Genomic DNA, 26,639 nt, shown 5'->3' on the forward strand with positions numbered 1-26,639 from the left:
CAGCATTCCTTAAGTAACATTTGTGTGAACTGGTCTGGAAGTTAATTCTTTCTGATTAACAGGAAAGCAAAATAGAATGAGAAAAACGATGGCCTAAATATTAGCTTCTCACCTGAGCCAACAATTGGGATGTTGCTATGTTAGCAGGTCATGTTTAGGTTTTTATAATCCCATTGTTTCGCTTTTCTGTTACTGTGGTTGCTGTCCAGGACGTCTCCCGGATTGGTCTGCTCTCTCTCCAACCACCGCTTGCTTGATATTCCTAAGGAATGCTCATTTTCTCGCTTCCCTTAAGCAAGAACCTCAGTGGCTCTCCCTTTTGCCTACAAAATGAAGTCCCAACTCAGTTTGGCATTCAGGTCCCTTTAATAAGTTCCAACCAACCTTCTTCTGCATGCACTTCACACTGTGCTACTGAATTCCTCTCTATACGCCCGCTGCCTTTTTTGCTCTCCAGACTTCCATATTTTCATGCAGTGGTGTTTCTTGCTTCAGGAATAACTTTCCCCCACCTTTCCACCAGTCCACAACTTGCCCAATTTTTGAAAGCCCTACCAAATTCTATATTTTTCCCCTTAAGATTCCCTAATCCCTCCTGCAACTGAATTCCAGTAAAAGTTTCTCTCTGCCATTTTGTGATCCATTTCTGTTCTACTTATTTCTTGAAATAACCTTATCTTCCTGTCAGACCGAGAACTTCTTTCTCCTCCCTCTTTTACTGTCCACAGCACCTAGCACAGTGCCTTGTAGTCAGCAAGTATTCTGTATATGTTGAATGAATGAAAGGGAATATTTTAAAGGATTTTAAAATGTAAATATGAATAAATCAGCTGTGGGAAACCATGTATGTAACAAGTACTCCACTGATTTGGGAAAATATGTGAAAAATATATCTGAATTTATTATTTCAATACAGTATAATACAGAATTATGGCAACAGAAAGTGAATGAAAACAAATGGATTGCTATAAATATGCTAGTCTAGTTTATCAGTTACTAAAATGATACAATTCTTCTATTATAAAGTTTATAAGAAAGAAGATTTACACTGTACACAAAAGGAATACCTTCTAGTATCTGTACAGTGGAGAAAGGGGAAAGACAAATACTTGATTTAAAGGATGGTTTTGAGGAACAGGATCTGGCCAGCCAGCCCACGCCTCATTAGGAGGTCCAGGCCCCTGTTGGGCTATAAATACACATTCTATTTCTATTGCAATGCTTCTTTCCTGAAGGATCTAAGTTTTTACTATGGAGACATGCTTTTTTTTTAATCTCTGTGGTCCCATTTCCAAAGCTTCTCATGTTGACAGATTAGGAGGTTGGTCTTGCATTCTACCTCTCATCTGCCCCAAATGGTGGCATTCTGGGAGGGGTTGGCATTTATCTGTCTGCCAGTCTGACAGAATACATTCAGAAATCAGACCCTAACCCCTGAAAACGTCCAAAGTGGGCAGGACCTGTGAAAATATACCCTCTCCCCTCTCCTACCAGTTCTCCCCCAACGTGTACTGTGTGATGGCTAATGGAGAAATTACTACAAAGAAGTACTCTGTGTCGGTGACTTCTGAAGTGGAGGAAGGCAGGGTCTGCCATGATTTCAGGGACCGAGTGTTCTTGGTCATGGGCGCGTATTTTTCTGAATCCAGTCTAGGTAATTAGTAACCTTGGTGTATACACCCGGAACATCTTTCTGCCCGCAGCCAATTCCCCAGCTGATGATGCCAACCAAAGTCATGCGGTTGTCCTTCATACACACCAAGGGGCCTCCTGAGTCACCCTGCAAAAGAAAAAACAGGTTAGTTGTTTGCAAAAATTGTAGACTCTTTGGGCAGAAATTAGGGTTAGTATTTGTAGTTTTAATATTGTACTCCTCAAAGTACTTAGTTCACAGAGGGAAATTTTTATCTCCATGATCATGATCATCTAGAGAATTAGGCTGTATCTACATTGTAAAGTACAGTTGAGATAATTGCTCAGACATTTCAGGCCTCATTCTTGGTTTTAACTCCACTACTTACTAGCTTTGTGGCCTTGAGCTAACTGTGCTTCAGTATCCTTATCATAAAATAGAGATAATACCATGTCTACTTGATAAGGTTGTTATGGGAATTAATTGGGAGAAAAGTTGAAAAGCTCTGAGAACAACGTATGACATTTAGCAAAACTCTTGGCAATTGTTAGCTGTTATTGTCTTTTTGAATCAAAATGATTTTTTGGTTTTGTTTTTAGCTTGAAGCTTGTAAATAGTCATGGCTTCACTTTGCATACAACCTTTTGATGACTGTTGAGCTAGGTGGTACAGTTGAGGTTTCTGAAGAAACTATTCAAAAAGAGCCAAAGGCTGTCAAGGAACCAAGGAGGAGAAGGAAGATGCTGATACGTTTACCTTGTAAGAACAAAGTCCACAAAGTCTTCAATGCAAGGTCCTGGCCTTATTTTTATACCCCTCTAACCCCAGCCCCTCAATGGACAGCCTGGAGCACTGCAGGCACGAAAATGTCTCATCAATAACAGATCATTGGTGATATTTAGGGCCTAATATCACAGGTGGGTCTGTGTCCCATATGCCAGTGTCTTGTTATCATCAAATAGAAGTACTAACTAATAAGGATGCCAACACAGAGAGCCTGAAATAGCTTCCTTTCCCAGGGTATTAATGATGAATTTTTAAACCTTATTTCTCATAAATCATCTCTCTTCTACTTCCCAGTCAATTGTCATTCCTCCTTCCCTCTGCTACAAAGCAATTTCAATCTTTCAGAACCTACAGGAGTCAAGAATTTCTTAATTTGTGTTGCTGTATCCATCACTTCAATAGTCAATTAATTGCTTAGGCTTACAGGAAATCCTGTACCAGGTGGAGTTTCCTGTGCAGACACTGGGGAAATTTCCTGCAGTTTAGATTTCTTAAGTTTGTGTAACTTTGATCTTTCTCCAGTTGCTTTATTCTCTGAGGCCCTCATCTAGAATCCCCAGGGGCTCACCAAGATGAAATCACTCCATTCTAGCTGTAACTTTTTCCCTTGGTTAAGAACCTGTTGGTCAAGGAACATTTTTACCTCAGAGTAGAAGGATGCTCATATTTACCCGGCAGGCATCATGTAGGTTTGCGTTGTCCCCTCCACTTCGTGTGTCTCCAGCACATAGCATGTTGTTCGTGATGGTTTTATTAAACAAATACTGGGATGTACAGCGGCTGGATGGGTACAGTCTGACATGAGCCTCCTTTAGCCGCTCAGAATAGAAAGGAGAAGCTGAAAGAGAGGAGGGAAACGTCTTATGGTTTCAAGGCAAGTTATTTTTAAACCTTTTGGAAGGAGAAAGCCATATGTTCTAATAATAGCTAACATTTATCAACCTTTTATACAAATTAGGTTGAATCCTATAAAACTGCCAATATTTTATTGTTTTATGAGTTTCACCCAGGGTTTTAAAAGCAGCACTATTGATATTTTGGGCCAGACAATTTTTGTTGGGGGGCTGTCCTGGGCAACCTGTCCTTGGCAGCATCCCTGGCTTCTACTCACTAAATGCCAGTATAAATCTCCATCCAGAGTTGTAACAATAAAAAATCAGACATTGCTGAATGTCTCCTGGGCGGGGAGGGGGGGCAATATCACCCCAGTTAAGAAACACTGGTTTAACCTAATATATCATTTAATCCTTATAACCCAAGGAGGTAGCTAGCTGTTCCCATCTTACCAATGAGGACACTGATGCTTGGAGCAGTATAAAATAGAAATCTATGCCCACACTGCTAGTGAAGTGCAAAGCTAAGATTTGAACTTGGGTCTACAGGACTGCAGAGCCAAGTACCTACACCCTTATTTACTATACTCCACTCTTATCAGAACCTTCTTGAAACCTTAAGCTCTTCAAAGCATTTGTGCTATTCGACCCTGTGCGGTAGGGAAGGCCGTAGATAAGGTCTCACTATACAAATGCCCACATTTCCATACTGACAGTGCTTGACCCCGGACTAGAATCATTCTCATGACCACTTTTTCCTCTGGTCAACAACTGCATCCCCTGCTGTCCTGCAGACAGACAGGATGGGGCAGTGACTTCCTTTCACTTACACGCCTCGTGCTTGCCATAGCCAGACAGCTCACATTCCGTCCAGTCGGGCAGCTGCAGACCTGCTTCAGGGAGACAGGCGGTGCGGATGGCGTCACTCTCCTGGGCGCATTGTAATGAATCTGATTTCAGCTGCAGCAGTGCTGGGAGGGAGAATGAGGAAGAGAAAAAGCCCCCTGTGAAGAGCTTCTGATTTTAGTGGAAATACGTGAAGGAGAGGGCAAGGATTTGGAAGGAAGGTTTGTGGGTATGTATTGTGCAATCTGGGGTTTGAACTGGAGTGGGGAGAATAATGACATCTTACCAATGTCATTGTTGTAAGTATCGTCATCAAATTCCTTATGGACGATGTATTTTTCTACTTCAAATTTCTGCTCTTCCTCTCCAGGGATCAGCCGGTATGTTCTGCCCAAGACCACCTTAAGGTGGTTGGTAGGAAACCTAATGGAGAAACAGCCTTAGTCCATTCGTCTTGCTGTGAGGTTTCTTCGAATGGGCCTCATTTTGAGGCCTGAGAGAATACGGAATCTACTGGGTTTTCTAAGTCCCTACCTCTCCAGGAAGCAGTGAGCAGCAGACAGGACCCAGCAGGAGCTGATCAATATTCCCCCACACAAGAACCTCTCTCCTGGTGACCTTCTGTTCTGGACAAAGATGGCGGCCTGCCATGGATGAGAGGTGATGTCCGAGTAGAGTCCTCCTTTAATGCGAAACTGAGGCCGTTTATACTGTCTTAGGCCACAGGTGGCTGGGAGAGAAAAGGACAGAGAAGGGAGGTAAGACCTGCGGTCATGAGGTGAGGTCCTTGAGGACCCACCTTGGTTTCTTCTCTTGGACCCCCAAATTTCTACAGGCTTATTGCACCTCTACAGGTTGGTACAGAGTGACATAACAGTCTCCATGGGGATAAAAACCACAGCTTTCATTTGTTGAATACACAGCACATGCCAACCACTGTCTATACACTCTTTAACCTTCACCACACAGGACTTAGGAGAGGCTGAGAAATTTTTGCCCAAGGTCACAGTGGCATCTGGATTAGAACCCAGTTCTGTCTAAATCCAAAACTGGGGACCTTTCTACGATGCTTCATTACTTCTAGTTTTTTTCTACAGCCACTCCCTGGTTTGAGACATAATGAAATATTGCAACTTCCTCCTGAGGAATGTCTACCCCATTTCTTTTCCACCTACTCAAACTTGTTCATCTTTCAAGCCAGGTGAAATCCTACCTCCTCACGAAGCTTTCTTACTATTCCCAGCCCACTAGGTTCTAAGCGAGAGTACTGATACTGCTCACTGAGGACTCATCAGACATGACCTTGGTGGTGAGTTAACTGGTAGTTTGTGTCTCACTTGCTAAGTTTGACTCTATGTGCCTTAAGGAACGTTCGGGCCGATCTGTGTGTTCATAGAAACTGAGTAATAATAATCTATTCTTAGACAATTTCCCATGTGTGGGAAGTAGATACCAAGAGTGTTGCTATCCCACCATTCCGTGACCACCAGTCACGGAAGCCTCCTCCCCATCAAGGCCTGACCTTCCTGAAAATTTTGCAGCTAGCTATATGGTCTGAACTAGGCAGCCGTGAGCACACAGGAAACGGCAGAGAAAATGGTCAAGAGGAACAGGGCAGTGAGGCTGGGCAAAGGGAGGTGGCCAAGGGCTGTCCCTTACAGCACTGGGGAATGTCACAGTATTCCCAGGTCAGCTTGCGGTCCTTCATCACGTGGCACCAAGGCTTGGCATCCCCATCTGGATTCCTAGAGGATAAAGGGAGTTTAAGGTTTTCAGTCACATTTTCAATCACATCACAAGCCATATTAGAGGGAAAGTGAACCAATGGCAAAAAACATTGATCTGGGAGGGAGGACCCTGAGTTTTGGATTTGGCTTGGTCATAGACTCCACTGTAGTAAAACATCTTTAACTTCAGTAACATGACATTCCTATCTCATAAGGTTGTTGGGAATAACTGTGCTGTGAGGAAACTCTTACGATTCAGTGGAATAACAGTGCCATGTGAGAGCAGGACAAATGAGATTAAATGGCTATGGGACAGGACCTCTAACTTGGGATTTGGGTTGAAAAACCAGTGGGCTTTGCTTTTCATAATAGGTGTTATTCTAGCAAATGAATAGGCTGGACTAGATAACAACCATAGTTTCTTCCCACACACTGGGTCTTTCATATAACCTAGACATCAGTTCTTCTCCCATCCCATACCCCAATCTTGTTCTCTGCCCAGACCTGAGCCCCTTGGACCCTGTGTTACATACCGGCAGTAATTGTGTTTGCCCAGGCCCAGTGCCTGGGCATTGGACTTCCATGCTGTATTAATCTTGCCTAGCAGGATCATGGAATTCCACTGGAGGCAGGAGGCACCAGATGTGGTGAGGCTGTGGGTTCCACGGTATGCTAACCCTTTTCCAAAAAAGCAGTCCCCACTTTTTTCTAGAAGAAAAGAAATCTCAAACTGAAACAAAACCAATTAAATGCAGGCGAGCTGGGGTTTGCATCAGGGCCTGCACTGGAGCTACTGGCCTGGGGAGGTGAAGGCAGCCAGCCTACCAGTGAAAAGGGAGTGGTATCACCCTACCTCCCCCTTTCCCTCTCTTCAAGCTCTTTTACATAGGAATGGCAAATGGTTTTCTTCTGGCGTGCCAACTTCCATCAACTGGAGGTGGCTTCCTAGATTGCTGTGTTGAGAGAGATTCAGAGGGTATATCCAGGTTTAGCCAGAAAGAATGCTGTGTTAAATTAGTGGTGATTATTCCTGAAGCTGCTTTGAGAGTAATTAGGGATTTCCTTGTTTATATTTGACAGTGAACCAAGGTACTTCAATGGAGGGATATGTCATCAGGCCCTAATTTCTCAGATTTTGTCTGCCAGTGCTCTGAAGGATTTGCTGGGCTTGGGAAGGAAGAAACAGTATGAACTTTTGAGTGCTGCCTATTTTCACCTATTTGTCCATTTTACCCTCTTTTCTCCCCATTTGAAACTGGCAAACTATACCACTATGCATAAATAGCATAATTGGAAGGTATTTCATCTAGATCAGTGAGTCCGAATTTAGACCAGATCCTGGGCGATGGGGAGGTTGCTTTAGCACTACTGTAAGAGTCCAATTCATAGGTATGTCAGCATTACCTATAGATTCAATGCACATTATTTTTGTATATGCACATATTTAGAATGTGAAAACATGTTTTTCATAATATTGTGATAAATAACATAATTTTTTGTGAAAGCACCATTGAATTCATAGTACCTTTTTATGACTTAGTATTTTTTAAATCTGGGAAATTTTCTTATGTTGAAAGGAGAGAGAGAGAGAAATATACATATATAGAGAGGAAGGCCCATCAATCAAAAAAGGGAGAATCTCCATTCATTCTCAAAAAGACGGATGCGGCCCCACCTTCTCCTCTGGAGATGAGAAAACTGAGGGTCAGAAGTGTGAAGAGATCAGCTCAAGGTCAAACAAACAGCTAGTTAGAGGCCAAGCCTGGGTCTCTTGACTTTCTACTTCTGCAATTGAAATGATTAACTATTCCTTTGTCTCCTCAGTTGTAGAAGAACTGTCAGCCTGTCCTTTGAGACTCTTCTCCCCATAATGCCACAGGGGAAGGTGGGGAGGCCGCACTTACCCTTGGAGCAGACTGGCGTGCTGCAGAATTCAGAGCTGTACTTCCCTGACTTGAAGACGTAGCACCAAGGCTTCGAGTCTCCATCTGGGTTTCTGAAAAATTAGTCAGGGAAGGCCAGGGGGAGGTTAAAAGCAAAGCCTCCGTCTCAGGCCCAAGGACTTTGCATCCTCTTCTGGGGAAAGGGTTAGTGTGCTTTTGGTTATACACAAGATAGCTGTATCATGTGAGGTGGAAGTATGACTCAGTTATTATCTTCATTTGGAAATTAAGGGTGGTTTAAGGAGATGTGCATAGGTGGACAAAGGGGCGAACTGTGATGGTTAGTTGTATGTGTTAACTTGGCTAGGCTATTGTGCCCTGTTCTTTTATCAAATACCAACAACCTCGGTCTTGTTGCATAGGGAGTTTGTAAATGTGGTTAACATCGACAATCAGTTGACTTTAAATAAAGGAGATTATCCTTGATAATGTGGGTGGGCTTCATCCAATCAGTTGAAAGCCTTAAGAGCAAAAGTTGGGAAGAAATTCTGTCTCAAGACTTCAGTATTGACCCCAGCTTGCTGGCCTACCTACAGATTTCAGACTTCCCAGCCCCACAATCATGTGAGCCAATTCCTTAAAATAAATCATTTTATATATATATATATATATATATATATATATATATATATATATATATATATATATATATATATATATATATCCTTTTGGTTCTGCTTCCCTGGAGAACTCTGACCAATCTGATACAGATCTTTTCCCTAGCAGTAGCAGCTTCTCGCCAGTGAAAAACCTACTCAGTAGGGTAGATGGCCCTCTCACCTGCAATAATTGTGATTTCCGAGGCCCAGCTTGATGGCATCTGGCCTCTGCCCACGGTAGGGCTTCCAGGCCAGTGCGCTGCTGTTCCAGTTGACACACTCAGCCCCACTTTCCGCTGTGCTCCACGTACCCCTGTAGGTAACACCCTGGTCCTTGTAGCAGGTGGCACTGGCATCTGATTAAAAGCAGGACACATGACACTTCACATTGTGAATCCCCCATTTCATTTATAATAGTTTCTTAAAGGGTTTCACATCTGCTTCTGTCATCACCCGAAACCAATGAGGCAGGCTGGCTGCTGAAGCTACTGGAATGAGGGAGGTAAATGGGTGGCTAGTGTCACCCAGCTGAGTGGTGGCAGACCCAGACTCCAGATTCGCATCCAAGGCTCTCCCCATTGGGCCCAGGGCTTTGGTTCCTAACCGACACTTGGGATGACCCTTCCTGTCCCGACCCCCACCCATGTCCCTGTCACCACACACTTCCTTTTCTTTTTGAGAGTAGATTTGACAATTGGGATTTCAGACCTTCTCTCACACCCACCGACCGACCGACCACTCACCTATTTCACAGAATTTGCCACTAAATCCTTCAGGGCACTGACAGACAAAATGTGAAAAATATAGATCTTGCCAACACGTCCCCCCATTGAAGCACCTCTGTTCATTGCAACCTGCCAAGTATAAACAAGGAACCCCGTAATTATTTCCAAAGTAGCTCCAAGAATAATAATATGAGTTAAAATTTTAAAAGTGCTCTTTACATGGCAGGCAGTATTCTAAACAGTTTACAAAAATTAACTGATTTAATCCTCACAGCAAACCATGAAGTATGTACTATTTATTCTCCCCATTTTACAGATAAGGAAACAGGCTCAGTAAGGGAAGGCATTTGTCTGAGTCCACACAGACTTGCTCCTTTTTTGCTTGGCACCTTCACATTTGCCTAAGGAACATGCCTGAGATCTCTGTTTGAAGATTTGAACATGCTGGGGACCATGAAAGACAGGGTTTGGGCCATGGGACTGGATCCTGAAGCTGGAAAGCTCTGCTTTCAGTCCATATGTACCTCTGACGGGCACAGAGTGGCACTGCGACCGGCCGCTGTTACACCAGCAGTACTCTACCCGGTTGCTTCTGAGCATGGGGCGCAGCCATGACTCAAGTGGCCGGTAGATCATCTGTGTTTTTTCATCTCTGCAGGTCGCTATAACAAAAGACAGGAAGGCCTCTTTAGGGCACAACTCACCAAAAACTGATGCCCCACCTCTGGTCTTACTGAGAAAATCCCTTGCTCACTTTCAATAGGAACCACACTTTATTCCTTTTTTCTCTCAGATGGAAGACAACAAATACCTAATATTTTGTCACCAAAGACCTCTTTTATTGTTTATTGTGGTTTTTTTTTCTCTGATGGGCCCTCATTTTGCATTTATCTATCAAAATACATTTATTTGGTAATACTCTACTTTTTCATTTTAATTCATCAAAAAATATACACAGGTATGTAATTTCCTACTAGTGTTTTTGATCCACATGAGTATTGCCACACTGAAATGATGCATTTCTGGCCCCAAACAAACAAAATTGGCATTTTAGTCAGTGCAGAAAATGTGCTAATTCCATTAGTATTTTTGGTATAATGAAAATTGCTGAAGTACGCCCATTAATATCCTTTCCCTCTTTCTCTCTTTGTTTGCAATACAGAACGCCAACTTAAAAATCTTTAATTAATTAAAGAAGTGACATAATGCTCATTGTAAATAGCACTGTTGTTTCTTGTGAAGGTCTGTTGGGGCCAGCGTACCTTGTCAGAAATGCTGTGCTATCCAACAGCGAGGGCATTGAGAGTTAAGGTGTGACTTACTCTGGGGAAACTTCCACTTTAAAAGTGGTCTTTCAGACCCAAAAGGAACTAATTCATGAAGGAGAGCTGAGGGCCCAGGTTGGTAGTTTCAGACCTGAAGCTAGGCCTAAAGTTCTTCCAATCAGAGTCAAGACAATCCGGTTGTTAGCATTTTTTATTCTTGGAATTCTAATGAGAAGGTTAAGTATCCCTATTTACCAACCGAAAGAAATTGAGGCACGGAGCTGTTAAGAAAGGTGCCAGGTAGATTCCAGCAGGAATGGGATCACAGCCCGGCGGAACCCCAGAGGACCAGGACAGCTGCGGCCTGGCAGCAGTATAGCCTTGTGCAAGTTGCTTAATCTCTCCGGGCTTCATTTTCTCATCTGTGTAACAGGACTTAGGGCCATTGAGCTTGCAGGCTCCCACCAGCTTTTTGACTCCCTGACAGCCTGACTCCTTGAGGACACACTTGTCCCTGTCCTCTCAGATCCCAGCTCACTGGCTTCAGCTACCTGGGTACATAGTGAGGGAGTGATGGAGGGACAACACAGGTACCTTTGCAGAATCACCTTGCACAATTTCACCTCTACACAGGTAAAGTTAGCAGGTTGTGGGCAGAAGATAAACGCCCTGACAGAGCCCAAAGCACCCCAAGCCCCTGAGCCCTGACGCTGCCTCCTGCCCCCATCGACCCTGCTCTCCTGAGCTTCATCTTACCTCTGTAAGATCTGGCCCCTCTTCTGAATCGTCTGTGGATTTCCTGCAAAGAAACCAGGGTGGAAGAAGGATCAGCACATGTTGAGTATCTTAAGAATAAAGGTGGCCAATCCAAAGGGCCAGCCATCAAGATGCCACCTGTCCAGAGGTTCCCCCTCAGGTAACTGGCCTCAGGTGGAATGTCCACTTCCTGCCTTCTTGTCTAATTCTTCCTCTCCTTCTAGACTAGCCCTGTCCAAAGGAACTTTCTGAATGAGGGAAATGTTTAATATCTGGGCTAAGATGTTGCCACTAGTCACATATGGTGACTGAGTGCTTGAAATATGGCTAGTATGACCAAATTAAATTTCATGTAATTTTAATGAAATTTAAATAGCCACAAGCAGTTAGTGGCTACCATATTGAACAGTGGGATTGTAGTCCCCATCTCCTCCATGTAGCCATTCTTGACTCTCCTCTAAAATCCTGCTGCTCAGGTATTGCTTGTTTGGCCTTCTATGGTGCCTTTGTTGGTGGGCATTTCAGAGAGCATGTGTATTGGACAGTTTCCATCCCAGTTAGATGGTAAGCAGTGAGAGGGCCGCCTGCATGCTTTTATGGCTCACAGTGCTTGCATTGTCTTGTATAAGTACTTTATGGATTAATTCAAACACAGTCTCTAAAAACAATTCCAAAGGCGGCATTCAGAGGCAGTAGGGTGGCATTAAGAACTGTTTCCTCAAGTCAGAATAAGTGTCTAGGGTTCTGCTGTCAGAGGCCTGTGTCCTGAGCATCCTGGAGCCTATGTCCATGTGTGTTCAGTAGTTCTGCTGGTCCTCTGTCTCTTTATCTCTCCACTCTGACACCATTCCCATCTTGGGACTCCTGCGTGTACTGAGAAGTGCCTGGAGGTACCACAGCCTCGAGGGGTGGGGCACACAGACGTGAACTGCACACCCACCTGTCTGGGCAAAGTGAAGACTGCTCCACAAAGCAGCAGGACACACAGCAGTTCTCTCTTCATTTTATTCATTGTTTCTTCAGAGTGTCCTTTAAATTTTGGAAGAGGAGAAAAAAGCTTAATCATGTGGTGTGAGAGGTCACAGAGTACAACTTCATCAAGCTTCCATGCCTCCTTATCCAACAAAGGGAAGTCTCCTCCACACCAGCTCTCACCCTTCCCGACTGCTCCATTGGGATGTCTGTGTCTTTTTTTCTAGACGGGCCTGACAAAGTGCAGATTTGCAGAAAGGAGCACAGCCATCTGGTTTGTGGTCATTAAACTCAGATCTTCCTGGACCCCAAACCCCGGTTTCCATGTGCCTTTCCATAGTGATCTTGCCCTCAGCAGCTTAAAGGAGGTTAGTTGGTCGGGATGTTATTTGTGGTCTGGCAGGCCCAGTCCCTCCTTCATCCATAAGAATTAAATTAGGGCATTTATTCCCTTGACTCATTTCTCTTCAGTCACAACAACTTTTGGTCCCACCCTTCACCCTCATCCCAAGGATCCTAAGCGACCTGTCCGTTCAGAGGCTTCTAGGACTTTCATCCTGGCCTGCCTCTGGCTCTGGCTCCTTCTTTGTTTCTTTGCAAAAGAAACTCGCTGTTGGAAGTGCCAGTCCCCTCACATGGTCCCAAGCTCCCTTCAGAGCAAGGATAGAAAATAAAGAGTGGGCGTGGTGGTGGGAGACTATTTATGCCCCAGTGAGTCCTCCTGGGTTGCTGGTGACAGGCAGAGGAGGGAAACCAGAGCTGGGGGTGGGGAGAAGGGAGAGTGCAGGAGGGCCTGGCCAATAATAATGATTCCAGGAAGAAAACCCAGACCATGGGCTCAGAGGGAGTCTTGGTAACCAGCACACCCCTCCCCCACCTCCCCTTGTTCATTGTGAAGGAAACAGAAAGAAGCTCAGGACCTGGGCCTTTGTTCTGATTTGAGATGCCCAGGCCCCTTTCCTGGCAGGGTAGGATGTGCTTTTGGGGGGCCCTTTCCTTACTCAGAGGAGTATGTTTGCTACTACTTATTGGTTTCAGACAGTTTCAGAAGAAAAGCAGGGAGGCCATCCACAACAGGAGCCTACCATGGGGTCTTCTGAACACAGAATTGCTCTGGATTTTCTTTCTTAGCGTTCCTAAAATGTCAGCTTTCTCAAAATTTCCCAAAATTCCCCCTAAATCCCCCCCTCTTAATTTTATTCCATTATTTATAACCTTTTAAAATAGATCTTCTTAAATGTATTCTCCCTTTTTCTTCCTGGTTTTAATCATTTTTCACATATTTATAGATTATCCCATCCTTTACTAGCTTAGCCACGCCTTGAAGATAGGGAAACCTCTAAACTCTCAGGACTTTATGAAGAAATCCTGAATGAAACAATGAATGAATGAAAGAGTAAATGAACCACCAGCCGAACAAGGAACTTATGTTGCATGCCAACTAGCCCTTTTAATTATACTCATTCACCCAAGCCCAGGGGATTGGTTTAGTCTTTTCTCTGGAAGCCCACCAAGTTACTGTTTTATTTCAAGAACTCACCGTCCGAATAAATGGAACGCCATTCTAGATGTTGGGAAATTGCAAAGTAAGGAGTGAAGCATTAATGTACTTGCATTCCCTAACAAATGAGGCGAGGAGGGCCAGATGGGGAGGAGGAGCCTGACTTAGGGCTAAGTGTCAAGACTCCCAACAGCTGCATCATGTTAAACCCTTTTGCAACTAAAGAATCAGCATAAGGGGGAAGGGAAATATTTTTGTCCTCTGCTCCTGGGAGAATTAGAGACTGTCTTTCTTCTATCAGTCCTTATCTTCCTCTGACTCTTTTGGCCTTGCTGATCCAGTGCAAATGCATCTTGTACACACAAAAACAATTTGATAGCTCCATCCACACTGCACAGAGGCAATGAGAGCATCTGGAGAGGCCAAAGGGGTAAGAGGATGACAAGGAAATTAGTCATCCCACTGCAATCCGAAGACAAGGAAGAAAGAGAAAAGGGGGGAAAACGGGTCTTTGTTTTGCCTTTGTTAAAGAGGTGGGTGTAGAGGTCTGGGGTTGTGCTGGGACAAAGAACAAAGTCAATTCCAGAAATGTGGACTCAGACTCAGAGGACCACAGGCTCCTACCAAAGGGAGAAGCACCAGATGCTCATGGTGAGGTGGGAGGCGAGATTTGAGGAATAAGTGTAAGAAGTTCTTCTGAGGTTCACTTTATAAATACAAAGACTTGTAATTTATTTCTGTTCTCTTCTTTTTGCTATATTTAATTGTTTGCCATAATCAAAGAACTAAAAAGGCAAGGAAGCAAGGGGAGGGAAGGGAAAAAGGAAGGAAGGAAAGAAGGAAAGGAAAGGAAAAAAGAGAAATGAAAGAAAGGAAGGCCGGCAGGAAGGAAGAGAAAGAAAGAAAGGAAAAAAAAAAAAAAACCATGAGGATTCTCACTTTTTAGACTGGAATCTCTGACTCACTGCAAGAAACACTGTAGGAGAGGAGCAGTGGAATGGCCATCAAGCCTGCAGTCTCCAAGACCCCAAGGCTCCAGCCCTAGCAGGCTCACCTTAGCATATAAAAGTAGACTTCTGCAGATGTGCAAAAGGTATCCTCTCTGGTGGAGTTCAGCAGACACAGGGCTTGACAAGTTGACAAAGACTCTGTGTAAATTAGAGAAAAACAGGGCACATGACTTGGGAAATAAAGCATGGCCTGGATTTCAAGGATGCATGGGCACGTACCCTTGTGCAGGACACAGCCTGCACAGCTACAGGCAGAGGCCTCGCTTTGTCGGCTTCCACGGCATATCTGAACTTCTTGCCTGGAAGTCATGTTGGGTCCTGCTGGCTGCAGCAACAGAGAGACTCTGTTCACTGGCCCCTCTGAACAAATATGAATGACTGCTCTAGGAAAAAACGGGAACAATGATCTGCTAACCAGGGGGAGGGTTACTCTCCTAGAGCTCAGGATGTGTGCCATTCAGGCTAAGAAAATAATGATGACACCAACCAGAAACTCAGTATCCATTGATGCAGGGGTAACATGGGGGAATGCTGATAGATAAGCACTAGTTGATAACTGTTTGAGTCTGGACTGAGTGAAGCCATTGGAATGGCAGCAGGACTGCTAGAGGAAGGACGTGGGGGACAACAGATGATACGTTGTCCCCAGTGCCTTTACATCCCCTTTGTATTACGCTTTCCTGTCCACTGTCCTACCTTATCCATCTTCCCCCATACAAATCTGCTCTCAGGAAATAATGCACTCATTCACTTAAGGTTAAAATGACTGAACAAAAATTAATGTGCTGCTCAAAACATCTATATTTTGAGACATAAAATATGTTCCCAGGGATGCAAGACCAAGTGGGCTGGACTCTCAAGGTTTCCTCCGGGGTTAACATTCTGTGGTTTCTATTGCAAGAACAAATAATGAGTGTGCACATGCTGGGTGAACTGTAAAACACTTACAAATGGGCATAAGTACTTGTATTTTAAACACTCAGCCACATGCAATAAAGGTTTGCAATAAAGAAACTGTACAAACACAGTTAACCAACCAGTCAAGTTCTGTGACTCCAGGTACTAAACAATGCAATTACCTGAGATGTTATAGAACTGGAGGATTTGTAGTTTCCATTTCTGCCAACAAGGAAAAGGTACACATATGAGCAAGCAAGAGGAAGATGGAAATTGCAAGGGAAAGACAAAAGTAAATTGATACTATGATCAAATTTTACACTGTGTGCAAGGTTTGCTATCTGAATCTTTGGCAAAGGAGATTTTTGGGTTATTATTGCTTTGCAAAGCTTCTCCCTGAAAATCTAAGAGGAGGTCAGTCTCCAAGAGTACCAAATACCCTAAAATGACTCATGGCTTTAAAATCAACAACACCCTCCTTCCATTCCCCAACCACAATGGCTCAGAATGGATGCCAACAAATTAGAAAAGAAATAGTCAGAGCTCTTTGGAATAGCAAAGGCATGTCCCTAGAGTCAGGACAAGAGGCGAGGTGAGATGGGAAGGGGAGCCAGGCCTCAGTGAAGGTGATGCGCTCCTACAAAAGTTCACTTTTGTTTGAGCCAGAGTCACAGGCCAGGACAGGAGCTCTTTAGCCTGGTAGCTCTGGTCCCACTTATGAGTGTACAGGTCCTGCTTTTTTATAGAGGCCATGGTCTCAGAATAAAAACTGTTGCCAAAAACTGCCACCATATAAGAAACTCTTAACATTTTCAAAAGGTAATGTTCCATGTGCCAAAGCTTATTTTCTCTCTCCTTGAACAGAACTCTTTATAACTAGGGGAGAAGAGAGGAAGTGTCTGTTTCCTATCTAATTTGATCCATGCCAATGATATAAATAGAATAGAATCCTCTCCCCCGCGCCCGCCCCCCCAGCATCTCCACTCAGTTTCTTAGGGCAGAATTCTCTCCAAAGCATCTTCAAAATATAGCATATGACCTGTGTCTCAGTTAGATGATATTAACCTGGTACTCAGAAAAATCTGTACTGAGCATTGCTATCTCCTCAACATTCTACCCTCTAACAGGTAGGGAATCCTGGTTATTTGGTGGAACTAAGGGAGTGTTGGTTGTGGGTCTAGGAAAATAGAAGTTCAGCCTCCTCCTATAATAACAAAAAGAAACCCTTTCCTAATAAACTTAGATCCTTGTAAAGAAAAAACAAGGTCTAGCTGGCAAAAGCTAACTGAATTAGTCAGTGCAATAAAATGTTAACCCCAAAGTCTAAGTCTAAATAAACCCTGCATCTAATGTTAATCAAAAAAAGAAAATAACCAAAACCTTGTGTTAAGCAATGAGGATACTTCCTCATCTTCCTTCCATTCCCTAAAGCAAACATCACTGTGTGATAATTAAACATGTAATAATTTGATAATCTTTCAGAACCTCCCGATTTCAACACACTTGCATCAGGAAAAAATGATCAATAACTTTTATTGTATCATTACATGAATTTGTTCCCAGTTTACTGGACTCACATGAAAGCAATGTGAGAGTATGTTTTTAAAAAATGGATTAATGCCACTTACTCATCAGTTTTTTGAGTGCCCACCACTTGCCAGATACAGAGTTTGCAAAACCCTTTTACATCCATTGAATCATGTAAGGCAATATTATCTTGTTTCTACAGATGAGAGAATTGAACTTCAAAAAAGTATAAGGGACTTGGCCCTAAGGTGACACAGCTTGTCGTGTTGGGACTCAAACCCAGGATACCCAGTTCTAATACTCAAAACCTGACACTTTTTCCACTACTCCTTACTGTGTCCTAATGCAGGATTGCAAATGTTTTCAATGTGTTCAAAGTTGGTATTTGAGAGGAGCAGCATGTCATAATGTGAGGAGCACAGCCTCCAGAGTCTTAACTTCAAATTCCACCTGCCACTTACAGGAAGCTGTGTGTAGTTCCCTGACTTTTCTAATGGGCCAGTCATTTCTACCTTGCTGAATTATTATGGCAATTAGAGAAGAAGCAGGTAAAGCTCCTACTTAATGGCCAGCGCACAGTAGGGTTAACTGTACTTACTGTCATGGGCATCCTTCAGAAATGGAACCACCAAAGTTTACAGCTTCTTCCTAGAACAATAACTAGAAGCTGCCAAGGGGTCCTCATGGGTTTCAAGTGTTAATACCAAATGCTGTTTCCTAGGTCATCTGGCCATCTTGTGATAACCTGTACCCAGATCCTTTACCATTGATGGAATCATGCCTTTCATGTATGTGTACAGTTCAGTATTAATAGGAGCCATCATTTCCTGAATATGGGGTGGTGTCTTTTATCCTAGCTTTAATCTTTTTTTTATTTTTTTATTTGCCTTTCCCAGGCCTATTTACACCACACATGCCAAGGAGGCTACTATGGACTCTTATGGGAAGCTAGTATTAGTAGCTAAGACAGCTGGAAGGTCAGGCCCTGACTACTGATAAGACCTATCTTACACAGGCCACATGGATGTTTGAAAACTAGAGACATTATGTGAGAAAAATAAGGAAACTTAAGCTTCTCAGAAAAAAAAACAAAAAAAAACCCCTTCCCCTTCTCTCTGCAGCCCACGTGGCAGACAGTGGCTCTTACTACAATGATGAAAAATAAAACAAGTTTCTCTTTTTTGTGAACATGACAAAATGTAAATAGCCAGCATAGAAGTTGACTGGTAGTCTTTTGGGTTTTTTTAGATTATTCATAGATCACTAGGATTATCTTCACTCAGACCTCTGTCCCCTACCTTCAAGAAACTCAGCTGTTCATGCAAAGATCTCAAACAAAGGAGCTCGAGGACCTCCTTGGGTGCCATTGTCCAGAGTCTATCACATCCCCATCACATCCACCTCAACCTCATGCTCAGTCTAGTTTCCTCCTTTTTTGAATGCACAGGTGGTGATTTACTCACTCTATTTCTCATCAAATGTTTATTGATCATCGACCCTTCACCAGGCACAGGTTTGTGGTAGAAAGACACATATGCTCTGTTCTCAAAAACTCACAGTTTAGGAAGGGGACTAACAAGTGACTAGACAATCATAGTACAACGTGATCAGCACTGTGATATGCTAGGGAGTGGGGATGAAAGGTAGGGATGCAGAGGAAGAAGGGGTCCCACTGGAGTGTGAAGGAGGATCATCTAGCTCACTCTTGTTGAGATGGGGGCTGATGAAGGTAGGCTTTCTGAAATGGATACTATGTAAGCTGTTTCAATGAGCAATAATCGCACCTCAGATAAACCTCATTGGCTACGATACTGCCACTGCGCAAAGCTATATAAGCTGTTTATTGAACAAAAATAGTAGTGAGCCAGGCAATGAAGGGGTGTTTCTGACAGAGCATATCCCTAAGATGGGCCCATTTCTTGGGGCCCAGGGAAATAGCCACAAGCAACCAGAGCCTCTTACTCTGCATCACAGACACCTTCTTTGGGCAAAGGAATATAATTCACAATCCCAGGGTCTCCCTTCCAGCGTGTCCCTAGGAGGAAGCGTGGTTTGGAAAGCTCAGAGGTCTAGGTTGTAGGGGCCTTTCGGGGAGGAGTTCAGTTTGGATTCTCTAATGCCTAGTTGTAAGTTAATGAAATATTTGTGACTATATAATAAGCTGAAAAAGCTCTTCATACAAAGGTCTCTCAGTATCTGCATTCAACCTGACCTTGAAGTGGTCAGAGGCTCCAGGTGAAATCAGGTCTTGTAGGTCAATCCCCAAACAAACCTCTCCAAGCCACTGGTGTACATATCAGGTGCATTACATAGCCATCCTGTGTACCTCAGCTGGGCTTGTTGGCCAAGAGTCACCTTCTGGGTCATGGCCATTGGCATGCATAGTGCTAGGCAGCTGCTAACGACAGATAATTGTATTAGTTCTATAGGAAGGACACCTGGTTAGCATTTCCTGAGTAATGTAATCATGATCAGCACCAGAACTGGCCTGAGTTATTCCTTCAAAAAAAATATTTATGAAATGCCTGCAGTGTGCCCAGCACCTGGTTCATTAAGCCTTCTGTCATAGGTCTTAATTTTAAGGTGATCAAGAGGTTTAACTGTTTCTCTACCCCCTTCTACAGAAGACTGATTCCCAGGCAGGAGAGTTGAACATAAAATGTACAAAATTTTACTTAGAAAATGTGCAGTCCTTGTATGTAAGTAGGCAGCTAAGCCAATGTCAGGAGACCATGGGGCTGGACTTAGGGTTGGACCAGGACAGATGGATTCTATGGATTCTTTCTAGCTCTTTCTGTGAGTCTAAAGCAGTGGTTCTCAACCTGTGGGTCGCGACCCCTTTGGGGGTCAAACGACCCTTTCACAGGGGCTGCCTAAGACCATCGGAAAACAAAAAGATATTTACATTACGATTCATAACAGTAGCAAAATTACAGTTATAGAGTAGCAACGAAAATAATTGTATGGTTGGGGGTCACCACAACATGAGGAGCTGTATTAAGGGGTCGTGGCATTAGGAAGGTTGAGAACCGCTGGTCTAAAGGATCCTCACTTTTTTAATCTGGTTTGATCTAAGACCCACCACATGGTTTTGCGAGCTAGTTGACTAGGATAAGGTTTATAACCTGAAACTATGGACAGAATTTTTCTCCATGCAAAGCAAATGACCAAAGAAGGAATGGACGGAGTACTGGTTACTCATTGTCCATCCTGGCCGTCTTATCAGAAAGAGCTGAAAATCACTCACAGAAAACAGAAGTTGTATTCTGAGATGACAGACGCACAATGCCAAATAAAGTGAAACTGAATGTTTCAACTCAACACCCCAATTTTTTCTCATAACCAGATACTCTGTATCTCAGAGAAGTAGATGCATTTTAAATTTTGACTGGAGCTAAGTCCACTACCATTGCTTTGAACCATGTGCCACCTCAGCCATCTGATCGAGAGTAACCTACCCATACTCTGGAAGCTCTGGAAGTCCTGAAGCTGGCACTGCTCCTTCCAAATGATTTCCCTAGCCAAAGGGCCCTTTATAAAATCCCATGACCAGAAAAACTTGGCAGATTGGTAACAAGCCTCACCTGAACAGTAAGTTTCTCCAATTGCTCTGTGGTCCCCGCCACTCATTTACAAAATTAGTAAACAATTATGGTTGCTTCAAGTCACACCACCAAAAGCTGAGAGGCTGGGCTGCTTGTTACAACAGTTTGAAATGTGCTGATCATCAGCTCTGCTTATCAATGTGTTAGGCCTTGAGGAAATAAAAGCCAAGTCCCAGAGTCCCGCCTCAGTGAGCACAAGTGAATAAGAGCATTACTGCTGTTCCTCAGCTACCCGCTGGCTGCAGGAACTGTGTGCCAGCCCTATGATAAAACAACTGCAGATAGCACAGACACGGGGAGAATCTGATATGAGGCTTCACAAAAACTGAGATGGTTTTGGAGAGTCTGGACAGAGACAGAGCCATTTGGACAGAGGTTAGCTATCATTTACTTTTGACAAAAATCAAGAGATTCAAGGCTGCTGTCTCTGAGAACATTTTAGGTCGAATAAATTGATGGTTCGGATGGAGTTATTTCTAGTTCAATATTCACTGCATCTCTGCTGGTGCCCCAAGTCTGGCTCTGCTCTTACAGGAAGCACTCACTCACCCAGCAGCTCACTCTGACCATCACATCTATTGATTCTGGACAAGTCAGTATCCAGATCCCAGCAAGAGTCTTCCTGCCCACAGGCAAGAATTGCTAGGAAGTCCTTTTGAGGGAACTCCACTTAACAGTTGTATTTGCAGAATTTCTTCATGGGATTATAAATACGTGCGCGCACGTGCACACGCGCGCGCGCACACACACACACACACACACACACACACACACACACACACACCCTTATCTGTCATCAGTCAGCTGCAGGAGACCACCATTATTATTCCAACTCTGCCACCAGATAAATCATCCTTTCCACCCTTCTTTGCACTTGAGATTGTCATTAGTTACCTAGGAGCTCAGCGTGTTTTCCTCCTTCCCTTCCTTCCTCCCTCCCTCCCTCCTGCCCTCCCTGTGAGGTTAAGAAAATAAAGATAATAACAGTGAAAATCTAGAGAGCCTTGATATGCTTCCTGCAGAGTGCTTTAGGAATAAAAGACATTGATGTTATTCCCCCCCCCCCACACCCCCATCACTGAAAACTCCTCTTAAAGAGGACCTCACGCTTGTACACAAGGCAAAAAGCCAGAGACAAAACTGGCCAGTGGAGATGGTGGTGGGGAGGAGAGGAGGGATTGTCAGGAAGATAGATCAGAAAGGCCTTTCTCTGAAAGTCCCCTCCTTCTCTTTCCCAGTACTTCTCACTTGGTTAATCATGCTCTGGAGATAAGTCCTTCTCTGCCCCATCCCCAGCCTCAGTTTCTCCATGGGCTCATTGAGGGAGGCTGCCTAGCCAGAAACCCCCTCCCACCCCCACCCCCAACATGTCAGCAGGCAGCTGATTTTACATTTCTGGCCCGTTAGTCATGAGGTACTCCTGTTGTCTATTCAGAGCATTTCTGTATAATTCATGTCATTTCCCCCTTTATTCTACAAGCAGAGATTTCTTCTCCAAGAAATAACCCCTCCTATTCTCTCTCTTCCCCTGACGACCTCACCAGGGTGCAGCCTCTAGCTAATCCTTTCTGCCTGGATTACAAAATTAATCCCTCGTTTAAGCATTCCTTTATTGGCTCAGTTTGCCAGAAAGACTTTTGAGAGAGAGAAGAGGAGCCGGGTGTACAGAGAGGCAAAGAATTCAACCTACCGCCTCTCCTTGCCTTCCTTCCCAGACTTTCTTGTCAGCTTCGGCTCTTGCAAGACCTCAGCGCCAATCTCTCTGCACGGCTCTGGCCTCCTTTAAATTTCAAGGCAGGGGGTGGGGTCGGTGGCCCCTGGTGGGCGGGTTTCTCTGCAGCAGGAGGATGTCCAGTGGACAGAGCCTTGAGGGAGCCAAAGCGGGGCGGGCCTGTTTTTATAAAGAGGGGGAGGAAGTTCACGATGGAAGCTGCACAGCCCATCCTATCCTGGCTTTTGGCCAGCCTGATTATTCATGGTCCTGATGTCATCGAATCACAGGAATTTGGGAGTTGGACGGAACCGTAAGAGTCATCTTCCTTCAGAATCCTGGTCGCAATGACCTAAAAGGGACCCTGAGGATCAGTGCACTCTAAGCCCCAGTCACCAAAAGTGGTTTTCACAATTCTAAACAAATACACACTGAAGAGATTTAGGGACCCGTCTGGCATCTCCAGCAATAACTCTGCTCCTCTGGACACAAGAGGTTGGAAGGACTGAACAGGTGGACCAGCTGCCCTCAAGGCAGAGGAAATGCCAAGGCTGGGTCATTTGGGGGAAGGGTGGGGCAGTTAAGGGTGACAGGGCTCACCTGCTCACCTGCAGTGGAAAGTGCCCCAGCCTGGAATCTGCTTCATCAGGCACTTGCCCTGCCACTCCCCAGCTCCACAATCATGGGGAAAATCATTTCGCTTCTCTATGAAGTCAATCAGGGGTCAGCTCCAGCATTCCCTGAGAGGGGCTGTGGAGTAAATGGGGTGGGGGCTCTGAGCCAGTGCTCTGCCCAAGCTGTTCTTCTGCCCAACCTTGCCTGAAGTTCTATCACTGCCACTCATCCCTTAAATGGACAGAAGCTTTCCGGTGTACTATGGTTTGCTCTTAAATGTAAATACTCATGGAAATAGATAACCTGTTTGACTTGTTAACACCTTATAGGTGACTAATAAAGAACAGCAGAGCAGTGTAGGGGAAGGGCTTAGGGCTGCATCAGTTCTACCAGTAATGAGGGATTGAAAACTCAGTCAAGTTTTTGTAATGCTGTGCTTTAGCATCTGCAGGTCATGTACAAATTAGAGACAATGTATCTAAGATCCCTGGCTGATCACAGGTCTCAGTATTTATTATTGGTTGATATCTATTAGCAGAGACAAAGCATTGTGAAAGTGAGAGAGAAGAGAAAGGATGCTAGGAGAAGGGACAGGAGGATGGAAGAGGAAATTGTGGATGACCAGCTATTCTAGGAGAGGCCAGATTTCATATATTCTGATCCTAAATATGCTCATATTTATCAGGCAATGAAAGCTGGTTTTGAGGTTGCAAAATAAGGCTGTTGTGGGTAAAGTCAAACTGTTTTTCCATATTTTTATCAAGCTTTAGCTCTGCCAATGGCTCTTAGGAAAAAAGGGAAAATGGGGACCGAGTTAGCTACAGAGCGTTGGAGATAGGATATCACATAGGCTGCAGCAGAGGGTGGCCGCATCCCACGGGGTCATGTCTACTTTCCTGTGACATGGTATTCCATGATGAGGGGCAGAGCCTTTTTCTGGCCTTTTGGTTCAGCAGGGGTGGAGGGGTGGTAATAATGACATTTTAATTTGAACTCCTGAGAAGGATGATTTGCTCCTGAATGATCACACTTAAATCGTTAGATCACATAGAGACTGTATTCTGAGTATTGGCTCCTAAAGCCTGGGCAGTGGCTATTCCAGGGGGCAAGAATGGGGTAGGCAGAGTCCTTCCCCATCACCTGTCAGGACGCCTACAATTCCACCTTTAGAAACTCATTCCCTTTTAACCCCCAGTTAAAGTGCAAACTTGATCAGTTAACCTTCAAAGTAGTCTCCAGTGGGGAGAAGCTGTCTGCTGCCCACCCCCAAGGATTGCACTGGGGTGGGAAAAGCCTGGGGTCTTGAGAAAGAGGGCAGTAGATTTGAGAGCAAGATATTGAGCAGAGAAGGTTTTTGGGTGACCAGTAGGTGCCCCTGAGCTTTGCTGAATACTCTTAAATGACTCAGACCAGTTAGTCCCCTGGTCATAGGCTCTGGGACCTTTGTGTTTCTACTAAGTATGAGGTTATTTTTCCTTTCACTGACTCTGAGGACTTCGGGGAAGCCTGGAAAGGAGGAGGTAGGTGTAGGGAGGTTGATAATCACACAATGGGAGCCTTGATTTTAGTCAAGGGATTGCTGTGGAGGAAAAAAATAAAAATACGTCTTGGTGAAATCACATCCTGGGAAAATCGCATCAAAGCCCTTGGCTTTCAAGGAAGAGAAATAAAATCCAGGCCCAGATAACACAGAGACAAAGTAGGCACAGGGAGACTGGACGCAAGTCCTCTCTCAGCGCTTGTTTCCCAGCCTGGCACTATTCCTGCGGTGGGGCCCCTCCCCTGCAGAACGCCTGAGTCACCATCAGGGGGGCCCCTTATCAATGGAGAGGATGCAGGGATAAGCCAGGAGGACAAGAACAGTACTGAGGTCCCAATCAGCTGAGTAGGAAATGATGTGATGTCTGTGAAAACTCAAGCAAAAAGCGATGGACAAGAGGCTTACGACAAAGCGGTTTGGAACCAGAGGACAGAAATTTTGTGTACAATCTAAGAAGATTTCATTTGGGTAGCCATCTGTGTTTTCAGGGAATGGGGTAAATAGCACAATGGATTTGAAATAGTGTTATTGTGGCAGGCACTGCCTAGGCCTGCATCCAGACTAGACACTCTCAAGTTCAGTGACCTGAATTCCACACAAACACCAAGAAATAGCATTTCTTGTGTTTTTTAGGCCCAGTGCCTAGGAAGTACCCTTAAATTATGGTTTTTCTTGTTAAGAATCATTCACCAAGCCATACGGGGAGTTTTTTGTACTATTCTTGCAACCCTTCCGCAAGTTTGAAATTACTTCAAAATAAGAAGGTAAAAACTGAGTTATTCTCTTTGAGTAGTAATTCTACTTCTGAATATTTAGCCCAATAAAATAAATTTTTAAAATTCCCATACAAGGAAACGATATGTACAAAACATTATTTAGACTATCTAAAAACTGAAAATAATGTATATCCAAAAATATGAAGATGGTACTATATAATGTCAGTATAATGCAATATTATATAGCCATTATGATAATATAATTATACAGAGTATTAAAATGATAACCTTACCCAAAAGAAGTAAAAAACAAGTATGTATATGAACTGTGATATAAACTATGTAAAACACACATACATATACACACAGACACACACATACACACACGAATAGAGATTGGAAGAGAAAATCAAGTGCTGGGGTGCTGTAATTTTTGGTGAATTTTTTTCAATTCCTTCTTGATACTTTTAAATTGTTTTCATTAAAAGAGACTTACTGACTCCATACTGGATCCAGGCTAGTCTGAGTGTGGCCAGTAGTTTCTCTCTGACACAGATGGTGGAAGGGCAGGCTTGTCCATGATAGTGTGTCAGAAGATTAGGAATTTTCCTAAACCTATTATAGACGTCCATGAATTTATTCACCCTCTTCTTGAATACATACCATTTTCAATCAATTCCTTCGTGGAGGGAATTGCGTTTCTCAGCGTGGCCTCTCGATTCTCTCTCTAAAACAGAACTTCCTGCTCTTGGTCCTAAAGCCAGTCCTTTTGAGCTTTGAGGTGGAACCCCTGCTTTCAATCCTCTAGGAGTTAACAAGCCATGGCCACCTGTGCTCGCTTCCTAGTGAGCAGTGTGTCTGGTGGCGAGAGCCTGTGGCTGTAAATGAGGAAGTTGGCCCTCTTTTCTCTGAAATTAGTCGCAGGACTATGGGTCAGTTTGCCTTGGGCTTTAGCTTCCTTGTGTTTCAGAGGATTATTATTTGGCTGAAAAGGGAAAGGAAAACACTTTGAAACAAATGGCACACTATTGGTGATTTAATAGCTGTTTTATAAACATTTTTTTGCAGCTTTGTCCCTTTTTCATAAGTATTCTCAAATGGAAGCCCTTTGCAGGGGGAAAACCTCTCACTCTTTTTTTAGAGATGCTGGAAGGACCTTAAAGAGCATCTACCTCAGATTTTTTCACTGTCTTCTAAGCAGTATTATTGTCACACACATGGGGAAAAAAATTAATGCTAATAATAGTTTTTCTTTTAAAAACATTGCCACACATTTCTTTTAAAAATACTACCACACTAAATGCAAGATAATTATGGGGAACTGTGGGGGCGGGGGGGAGGGAATGGTATATGGAAAAAATTGTACTTTTTTTTTTTTAAAGATTTCTTTATTAGGGAATTGGGGGAGGGGAACAGCGCTGGGGAATTGGGG

The 26,639-nt window shown here is 43.8% G+C and overlaps 1 protein-coding gene across 2 annotated transcripts; it reads right to left on the minus strand.

Moving 5' to 3' along the window:
* Positions 1-877: 877 nt before the first annotated feature.
* PLAT (plasminogen activator, tissue type) lies at positions 878-22,486 on the minus strand. Of its 2 annotated transcripts, XM_019649213.1 has the most exons (15): positions 22,316-22,486; positions 14,641-14,734; positions 12,054-12,142; positions 11,114-11,156; positions 9,617-9,754; positions 9,111-9,221; positions 8,549-8,723; positions 7,730-7,821; positions 6,359-6,533; positions 5,758-5,843; positions 4,633-4,828; positions 4,385-4,521; positions 4,083-4,223; positions 3,091-3,257; positions 878-1,780 (listed from the first exon to the last, which is right to left on the minus strand). In XM_019649213.1, the coding sequence occupies exons 3-15, from the start codon at positions 12,123-12,125 to the stop codon at positions 1,622-1,624; spliced, it is 1,692 nt and encodes a 563-aa protein (XP_019504758.1). In that variant the 5' UTR covers positions 12,126-12,142; positions 14,641-14,734; positions 22,316-22,486; the 3' UTR covers positions 878-1,621. The 2 variants fall into 2 exon arrangements, with proteins under 2 accessions (XP_019504758.1, XP_019504760.1); XM_019649215.1 differs by lacking the exon at positions 14,641-14,734.
* Positions 22,487-26,639: the final 4,153 nt, after the last annotated feature.

This window comes from Hipposideros armiger, unplaced genomic scaffold (assembly GCF_001890085.2).
Source record: "Hipposideros armiger isolate ML-2016 unplaced genomic scaffold, ASM189008v1 scaffold_131, whole genome shotgun sequence".
Lineage (NCBI taxonomy): Eukaryota > Metazoa > Chordata > Mammalia > Chiroptera > Hipposideridae > Hipposideros > Hipposideros armiger.

What these genes read in the sequence shown, in the direction of transcription:
- PLAT (XM_019649215.1), bottom strand. Translation starts at nt 12,125, where the DNA reads ATGAATAAAATGAAGAGAGAACTGCTGTGTGTCCTGCTGCTTTGTGGA. An exon ending in CCACTCTGTGCCCGTCAGAG is followed by an intron (nt 9,222 to 9,616) that starts GTACATATGGAC and finishes TATACTTGGCAG; the next exon opens with GTTGCAATGAACAGAGGTGC. An exon ending in GCTCACTGCTTCCTGGAGAG is followed by an intron (nt 4,522 to 4,632) that starts GTAGGGACTTAG and finishes TTTCTCCATTAG; the next exon opens with GTTTCCTACCAACCACCTTA.